We start from the raw sequence: 10,000 nt of genomic DNA on the forward strand, positions 1-10,000 counted from the left end.
GTGTGTGAGCAGTAGACGTGTGTGTGTGTGTGTGTGTGTGTGTGTGTGTGTCTGACCCGGATCTGGTTCTTGAGCTGCTCAGCCTCCTGGCGTAGCTGGTCCAGTTCGCTCATTTTCCACTCCTAGTGTGTGTGTGTGCTTCTCTCCGGCCTCGCTCTGGGAAACACACTGATCTGGGAACAGAGAGAGAGAGAGAGGTCAATCCACTCATCGGGACACTCAGCAGAGGACACACCCAGTTTGAGGGCTAATAGACTAGGTACTAAATAAGGCAGAGAAGAGTGACATGTGTACTGTGAGAGATGTGTTCTGTGTGAGATGTTAAAGCAGCATAGGTCAGGTTTTAAAGGACTGATTTAAGCGCACACACACACACTGATTTAAGCATATTCTGATGCTATATGGACTTCTGAAGGACAGATGAACACAGCAGTATTTCCTGAAGCCACCCAGGGTCCTAATCCGGCAACACACACACACACACACACACACACACACACACACACACACACACACCCGTGGCAACAGTGGAAAGAATGCTGCTCCAGCACCCTGTTCCCTTCAGGAGAGAACTCCACTGGTGGCCATGACAACCACAAGCTGTTACTAAGCAACAGGATTCTACTTCCAGTTGGCCTAGTGCTGAAAATCACACCTTCTCTCTCCACCCCACCCACACACTCTCTCTCCCCCCACACACACTCACTCTCTACCCCCCCCCCCCCCCCCCCCCCACACACACACACACACACACACACACACTGCCACACACACACAAACTCTCCCGCCCCCCCCACAATGCATGCAGAGCTGTGTTTAAAAAAAGAAAGAAAGAAAAATTGTTTCTGGGTGGCGTCTCCTACAATCTGCCCCACCAACCCACACACACACACGCACACGCACACACACACGCACACACACACACACACACGCATACACTCAAGCCCCCAACTGTACAGAAACAAGTCCCACCTTGTCATACACTGCCAACACACAATACCCTACTCTCTCACACACACACACACACATCCAGCACACGCTGCACTCCCACACACACACACATCCAGAACGCACCATCTCTTGACAGAGGCCAGACACTGAACAGACCAACAGGAGGAGCCAACAGTAGAGGGACAAGGACGGACACACACACACACACACACACACACACACACACACACACACACACACACAGGGTCTCCTCAGCTCCATCCTGGGTCAGACTCTCAGATTCCAATGTCAGACACACACACACACACACACAGACTATCTCCAATGTCATTGGCGTAATCCAGGGACACAGTTGATTCAGCGGGTCCAGGACAATCCGGTTAAGACCTTACCTGCTGATGGTCTAAAGAAGCAGCTCTCACTCTGACCTCAATCCTCACCTGCCCAGCTTACACACACACACACACACACACACACACACACACACACACACACACACACACACACACACACACACACACACACACACACTCACTTTCACCATCAATACTTCTCACTCTCTCTATCTATGCATACAAAACATGTTTCCTCTCTCCTTTCTCTCTCAGAGACTAATTTGTGTCGTCTCCAGCCAAGTCCAGCAGGGATGTGGAGGCCATCAGCTCAGAACCGTAGCTGGCGGGTTCCTGCTGCCGGGGTTTGTTCTCAACGAGGGCAGAGCACATCCACTCACCTCCCCAGCCTCACACACATCCACTCACCTCACACACACACCTCACACACACACCCACTCACACACACACACATCCACTCACCTCACACATACACACACACACACATCCACTCACCTCCCCAGCCTCACACACACACACATCCACTCACCTCACACACACACATCCACACACACCTCCCCACCCTCACACATTCAGTAGGACCACACAGCACCACTAACACTCGTCATCAACTCAAGACACGCACACAAACACACACACACACACACACTCCTGCGTCCAGTCCCTTACCTGCCTCCTGCAGTGACCAGCCGTGAGGTGAGCTGCTCTGAGTGAGTGAGTGAGAGTACGGAGTGTGTGAGGGTGTGTGTGTGTGTGTGAATCAGAGAGAGAACTGAAGACCTGGACACACACACATCACCTGCCATGCTTAAGCCCTCCGAGGGTTTGGATTGGCTGCCTGGAGCCCCTGGGCGTGGACAAGAGCGAGGGGCCACGCCCCTAATCCTCTGATCAAAATGTGTCATGGATCTTAAGATGCCTAATGACAGGGTGCACACACACACACACACACACACACACACGCACATCGCTATAACCCAGTGTTTCCCCTACTGTTATATTAGGGGGGCGCCCCGCCCCCCCAACGGCACCCCCCGCCCCTCCTGGAAGGTCAAGTTAATTTTGTTCAATTTTATTTTCTATAAAGCGCCAGATCACAACGGAAGTAATTTAAGATTACCTTTCCTATAGAACAGGTCTATAGCTTGTTATTTTATTAAACAAAATAAATAGCCTTATGTTATTTATCTTATCTAATTTCTGTCTCTACATGGTCGCGCGATTACAATTCTCTGCTCTCTGTATCACGCATGGCGGAGTTCCGCCACGATGCGCACAAACACACACACAGACAGACACGTGCGCGAACACACAGGTGAGCACGCTGCCACCAGCGGACAGAATTGGGCTTAAGAATCAGTGCACAGCTACGGACACTTAAGCTTTAAAAAACACATTTCCAGGCGTTCATGAATCCAGCGATCTTTTCCTAGGTAGGGTCGAGAAAGAGGCCTAATGAGAATGGCTACAACAGACGTGGAAACAGAACGTACGCCCATGTCCGCACTGAAAATTCAGAAATAGATCTGGCTTCTATTTTTTATCATTTTCTGCGAGTTGTGCGTGGCCCTTTTTACATAGAGTCTGGTAATAAATCTATGACATGTAATGAACATTATTTATTTTGCTGTGAATAATGAAGGAAGCAATACATCTGATTATTTCCCAAACCCTCAAGAGCTGTTGCCATGGAGATGTAATGTTACTTTCTGTTTGAAGATAAGGTAGCAGCTAGTGTTGACGTTAGATGACGAGACAGATCATAGTTTTTTTTTCGTCATATGAAGGCTGAGACATTCATAACATTTTATTCAGTCTTACTGATGGTCCTTTTGTAATGCCAACATGTGCACTTCGTTGTGGATAAGTAAAGCCTATTCTGCTACATTTTTGTAGTCCTGGTAATCTTTTGTTTGGCATATTGGTGAGGTTATTAAGAGGACCATTTCTCAATCGTTTTGTTCTTGATGAATTAATGTTTATTTATTAATCAGTTATTTTTCAACAAATAATTCAATTATAATTACAAAGAGGACAATTCGCAACTTTATATCCCAACTTTCACTTGTTTTCGGAAATTTCATTGCAAAAAACACCTACAAATAAAAACTTTCATCGGAACTTTTTGGAAAAGCTCTGCGCCGCGCACCGTGCCCCCCCCCCCCCAAAGCTGTAAACCTAGGGGAAACACTGTAACCAGTTCTAGGGCCAATGATTTTCCGCGATAACGGAAAACGGACGGAATTCGCGGAATGTACCCTTTGAAACGGAATTGCAACTTTCAGACGGAAACATCATTTTGTGCATACAAATCGCCCAAATTCCCCTGTATTTTGGGCTGCAAGGCAATATTTCTTTCACATAAACACAACAACGATTGCAACGATGAACAAACATTAATTAAAGAACAAAACCACCAAGAAAATGTCACGTCTGCGCTAAACTCTGCTCCGGCCACGCCCCCCTTTTCAACGGTTGACCCACACACCTCCGCTAAAGCCACATTCACCAATTGTGAAACGGAAAATGCATTTTTTTTTACGGAAAATCATTGGCCCTACAGTTCAAGATGTGTGCATGCGTGTGTGTGTGTGTGTGTGTGTGTGTGTGTGTGACACTGAGCCCTGTTCTGTTTCATACATGTACGTGTGTGTCAGGGGTAGGGCTGAACGATTAATTGCATTTGCGATTTAATCGTGATATGATAGAACGCGATTTTCTAACCGCAACGTTCGCGATTAAAAAACGTGGTAAAAAAAAAAATAAAATAAAATTTAATAATTTTTTTTTTTTTTTTTTTAAGATGGTACATTTTGCACACAGTGTTTAAAAAGTGCATGCCTAGTGTTTATACTTAAATTACTTTTTTAAATTACTTAAATGCACAGTGGCAAAGTTGTTCTTGTTTCTGTAATGAGCAGTTAAATAAAAATGTAAAATGTGGGAAAGAATATTTTACACTAAATGTATCTAATATTGTGTTGGTCATATTTAAATCATTCATTAGGTTTTGTTGGGAAAAAAAGAGGATAAAAAAAAAATCGCATATCGAATCGCAATCGCAATATTTTGGTAAAAAATCGCAATTAGATTATTTTCCCAAATCGTTCAGCCCTAGTCAGGGGTGTTGGGTCAGGTAGGGGTTCAGAGTAAGCACGGACTCAGTCAAGTAGAACCATCTCAGGACCTGCCATCTAATCTAGAACTATCTCAGGACCTGCCATCTAATCTAATCATCTAGAACCTTCTCAGGACCTGCCATCTAATCTAGAACCATCTCAGGACCTGCCATCTAATCATGGAGAACCATCTCAGGACCTGCCATCTAATTATCTAGAACCATCTCAGGACCTGCCATCTAATCATCTAGAACCATCTCAGGACCTGCCATCTAATCTAGAACCATCTCAGGACCTGCCATCTAATCATCTAGAACCATCTCAGGACCAGCTGTTTCTCTGCGGCCCTCTGGGACACGGGCAGGTCGCTGTCACCTGTGCCACTGGACTGAGGACGCCTCTGGACTATTTCCATCGCATCTACCTGAAGACTGCTGGTGCTCACAGTTCAGTTAAGCCTACTTAGGCCCCGCCCACTTCACCAGCCCCATTGGCTCCTCCTCTAATCTCCACACCTGTTTGAGCACCAGCCCCATCGGTTCCTCTAATCTCCACACCTGTTTGGTTCCCCTAATCTCCACACCTGTTTGAGCACACACCTGATTGGCTCCTCTAATCTCCACACCTGTTTGCTCGGGAGAGAACAGACACAACCTCAAGCACCGAGGGAATGCCTCCACGCTAGTGTGTATAAAAACAATACCAACCAGTTAGCAGTTATCTAGACAGCTAGCTAGAGATTAACAACAATACCAACCACTTAGCAGTTATCTAGACAGCTAGCTAGAGATTAACAACAATACCAACCACTTAGCAGTTATCTAGACAGCTAGCTAGAGATTAACAACAATACCAAACAGTATTTAGAGATTCGTTTACATTTGAATTGACAAATCAAATTCTTAGCTCCTGATCAAATCAAATTCCAGCGCTTCTAGTGGGCGGGTCCTGCCTCTGCCAATCACAGACCATGGGTCCTGCCTCTGCCAATCACAGACCATGGGTCTAAAGTGACCACGCCCCAAACCCATGGATGTGACATCTTTCAAAGTGTGTTCATAACCACACAGGACTGTTATAACGCGTGTTCATAACCACACAGAGGGAAAGGAGAGAGTGTGTGAGTATGTGTGTTTCGAGAGGGAAATGAGAGAGTGTGTGAGCCGAGAGGGAAAGGAGAGAGTGTGTGTGTGTGTGTGTGTGTGTGTGTGTTTCGAGATGGAAAGGAGAGAGTGTGTGTGTGTGAGCCGAGAGGGAAAGGAGAGAGTGTGTGAGTGTGTGTGAGCCGAGAGGGAAAGGAGAGAGTGTGTGAGTGTGTGAGCAAGAGCTGCTTTTATAGGCAGTTATTTTTAGAGGTGGTGGCAGAGAGAAGGGGAGGAGAGTAGAGGGAGTACAGCACACACACACACACACACACACACACACACACACTCTCACACACACACTCTCCTTTACCTCTCGAAACACACACTCACACACTCTCCTTTACCTCTCGAAACACACTCACACACTCAGAGAACAGGGAGAGCACAGCCCATCAGCACACACACACACACACACACACACACACACTCAGAGGACAGGGAGAGCACAGCCCATCAGCACACACTCACACTCAGAGTACAGGGAGAGCACAGCCCATCGGCGCACACACACTCAGAGTACAGGGAGAGCACAGCCTATTGGCACACACATATACACACACACACACACACAGAGTAGTGTGAGAGCACAGCCCATCTGCGCGCACACACACACTAAAGGGAGGGCACAACCCATAGGCTCAATCTCCTTGTTCTCTGATACACACACAAGAACACTCCAACAAAAGGCTATGCCATCTAGTGACTGGGTTTCACTTCCCCTCTGTGTGTGTGTGTGTGTGTGTGTGTGGTTGCAGGAGCCTCTGATTTGGTTCCTAATCTGGCTTTAAAAGCTTCCAGTATTCATTATTCAGGTCCTATACCTTCTCCAGTGGCACTCACACACACACACACACACAGACCTGAAAAGGCATCATTCAAGCTTGTGAATGTGTGAAGGAGAGAGATAGACAGTAGAGACAGAGACAGAGGGAGAGAGAAAGAGAGAGAGAGAGGGAGAGGGAGAGAGGGAGGGAGAGAGAGGGGGGAAGGAGGGAGAGGGACGGGGAGAGGGAGGGAGGGAGAGGAGAGATGGATGGAGAGAGAGAGAGAGAGAGAGAGAGAGAGGAGAGAAGGAGAAGAGAGGGAGGGTGAGGAGAGAGGGAGGGTGAGGAGAGAGGGAGAGGACAGAGGGGACAGATACGAATGGGTCTTTGGCCCCACCCCCTTTCTGCTGACAGGGGTGTGGTCTTCACCCTCACCTACATGCTACAAGCGCCGTAACCTTGACAACAGCCACTTATAGCAACCCCATGCTCTCCAGTGTTACCCCTACCCTTCACCCCAACAGTCAACTTTGTGTGTGTGTGTGTGTGTGTGTGTACAGACACACACTCTAACCCTGTACACACACACACCCACCCACACTCTAACCCTGTACATGCACACACACACACAAACAGACACACACTCATGTATGACATATGTGTGTGTGAGAGAGCATGTATGTATGTGTTTATGTGTGTGTGACGGCATGTGTGTGTGTGTATATGTGTGTGTGAGAGCATACGTATGTGTGTGTATATGTGTGTGAGAGAGAGCATGTATGTGTGTGTATATGTGTGTGAGAGAGAGCATGTATGTATGTGTATATGTGAGATAGGGATGTCACGAGAACCGATACTTACGGTACCTTTCGGTACTAAAATAACAAAACACCGACGATGCCCATTTTTTTTTAAGTACCGTAAGCACCGTGAGCGCCGATACCAGCTGTTTTTCACATGCAGATGTCATTTACTATTGTAAACGATGAAACTAGTGGAGGCGGCCAGGTGCGCAGTGTTGCCAGACTGCAAATGGCGTATCGTATCAAAGGCTCAGTTTGGAGGATAATTATCATATCTGGCAACACTGGGAAGGCGGTTGACCAATGACAGTCCTCTCTGCAGTCAGAGCTCGCGCAAAAAGGTGGAATGAAAGGGAGACCCTTTCCAAAACTACGTAGTAACTAGTTTGTGAAAGACCCAGAGAAACACAAATATCCGACGAGGCAAAATCCCGGACGCTTTTGGAATTCCTGCCGGACGCATTTTTTAGGTCTCGAAAAGAGGACATGTCCGGGTAAAAGAGGACGTCTGGTCACCCTACCAAACAATGCTACCGTGTTCTTCAGACCAAAGGAGGTAATACTTCCAATTTAGCAAACCACCTGAAAGACCGTCATCCGGATTTGTTTAAAGAATTCAAGGAGAGTTTTGATTCATATTAACAACATCCAAAGAATGCACTTTTTCAGTTTTTTTAATCTGTCATACTGAAATACACGTTACATGATGTTGAAGATGGTGGGCACGTGTGTTAAGCCATTGTATGTTATGTACATAGTTTAGGTTAGCTATGCTGTAGTTTTAACGTTAGCCTATAGCCTACCTTGGTTAGAAGGAGAGGGAGAGAGAGAAAGAAAGCATGTATCTTGCAAGTATCATGTCAAAACTAGCGAAATTCACTGAATGTCCTAGTTTAATATAGTTACAACTGAATATGCAATTGGTTTGAAAAAACACGATTACCCAATTTATTTATTGTTTTCGATGCCATAGACTCAATTTAGCCTAAAAGACGATTTGCGAGTAACAGCTGAAATTTCACCGCGACCACACTGAACATTGAATTATTTTGTATTTAATACGTCCTTTAAGAAGCTTTAGTCTTTAGGGGTGTGAAATGCTGTGAAAAATTATGCAATTTTGCCTAAACTCATGTTCATCTTGTTAGCTGAATGGCTGCACTGTTATATCCACTGTTTTGTTTTGCACTGTTGTTGTTTTTGTACAGTACCTGCCTGGAAGTCTGGAATGTGTCTGGGGACACTAGTTGTTGCACTATGACCATAAATTGCACTTTATTATTATGTTGTGATATGCTCTATTGCACATGTTTTGTATGTCTTATGACATTTTGCTATCAAATATTTTAGTAAAGAAGTTCAAGTACATGGAATATCCTTTTTTTTTTTTTTTACCGTGGTATCGAAATTGGCATCGAGAATCGTGTTATTTTACTGGTATTGGTACCGACTACTGAATTTTTGGTATCGTGACACCCCTAGTGTGAGAGCATGTATGTATGTGTATATGTGTGTGTGTGAGAGCATGTATGTATGTGTATATGTGTGTGTGAGAGAGCATGTATGTATGTGTATATGTGTGTGAGTATGTATGTGTGAGTATGTATGTGTGTGTGTGAGTATGTATGTACAGCGGGTAAAATAAGTATTGAACACGTCACCATTTTTCTCAGTAAAAATATTTCCAAAGGTGCTATTGACATGAACTTTTCACCAGATGTTGGTAACAACCCAAGTAATCAATACATACACAGAAACCAACACAAATACATTCAGAAATTAAGTTATGTGTATTAATGTGAAATAACACAGGGAAAAAGTATTGAACACATGAAGAAAGGGAGGTGCAAAAAGGCATGGAAAGCCAAGAAAACTGCTGAAATCTATCAGTAATTAGAAAGCAATCTGGCCCCTTGTCAGTGCAAATTAATATCCCAACTGATGGCCTATAAAAAGGTGTCTCAATACCAAGGTGTCACACAAGAAAAATCTCATGATGGGTAAAAGCAAAGAGCTCTCTCAAGACCTTCGTAACCTTCTTTTTGCAAAACATACTGATGGCATTGGTTACAGACGCATTTCTAAACTTCTGAATATTCCAGTGAGCACTGTTTGGACCATAAGCCGGAAGTGGAAAGAACATCATTTCACCATAAACTGGCCACGACCAGGTGCTCCTCGCAAGATTTCTGACAGAGGAGTAAAAAGAATTATCAGAAGAGTTGTCCAAGAGCCAAGGACCACAGTGGAGAGCTTCCGAAATACCTGGAATTTGCAGGTACAGTTGTTTAGAAGAAAACAATAAGTAACGCACTCAACCGCCATGGCCTGTATGCACGCTCACCACATAAGACTCAATTGCTGAAGAAAAAGCATGTTAAAGCTCGTTTAAAGTTTGCAGCACGACATTTGGACAAGCCTGTGAAATACTGGGAGAATATAGTCTGGTCAGATGAGAGTAAATTTGAACTCTTTGGATGCCATAATGCACACCATGTTTGGAGGACAAATGGCACTGTACATCATCCCAACAGTGAAGTTTGGAGGTGGGAACATCATGGTGTGGGGCTGCTTTTCAGCATATGGTACTGGCAAACTTCACACAATTGAAGGAAGGATGAATGGAAAAATGGTACCGAGACATTCTTGATAAAAATCTGCTGCCATCTACCAGGATGATGAAGATGAAACGACGGTGGACATTTCAGCAAGGAAGTGAACAGCCAAGGAAACTCTCAATTGGTTTCAGAGAAAATAAAGCTGCTAGAATGGCCCAGCCAATCACCTGACTTGAATCTAGGGCTGAACGATTAATTGCATTTGCGATTTAATCGCGATATGATAGAACGCGATTTTCTAACCGCA

The 10,000-nt window shown here is 45.1% G+C and overlaps 1 protein-coding gene across 2 annotated transcripts in view; it reads right to left on the bottom strand.

The window, feature by feature from the left end:
• LOC105902223 (guanine nucleotide-binding protein G(I)/G(S)/G(T) subunit beta-1) overlaps positions 1-10,000 on the bottom strand; it is a 42,961-nt gene that overhangs the window by 15,736 nt on the left and 17,225 nt on the right. Inside the window, exons 1-2 of one of the 2 annotated variants that reach the window (XM_031566827.2) lie at positions 1,974-2,088; positions 57-173 (exon numbers count right to left, since the gene is read on the bottom strand). In XM_031566827.2, coding sequence (XP_031422687.1) covers positions 57-113 — 57 coding nt within the window. In that variant the 5' untranslated portion in view covers positions 114-173; positions 1,974-2,088. Of the gene's footprint in view, positions 1-56; positions 174-1,973; positions 2,089-10,000 lie in introns of those variants that run through there. The other variant, XM_031566828.2, reaches the window with a different exon arrangement.

This window comes from Clupea harengus, chromosome 4, assembly GCF_900700415.2.
Source record: "Clupea harengus chromosome 4, Ch_v2.0.2, whole genome shotgun sequence".
Taxonomy (NCBI): domain Eukaryota; kingdom Metazoa; phylum Chordata; class Actinopteri; order Clupeiformes; family Clupeidae; genus Clupea; species Clupea harengus.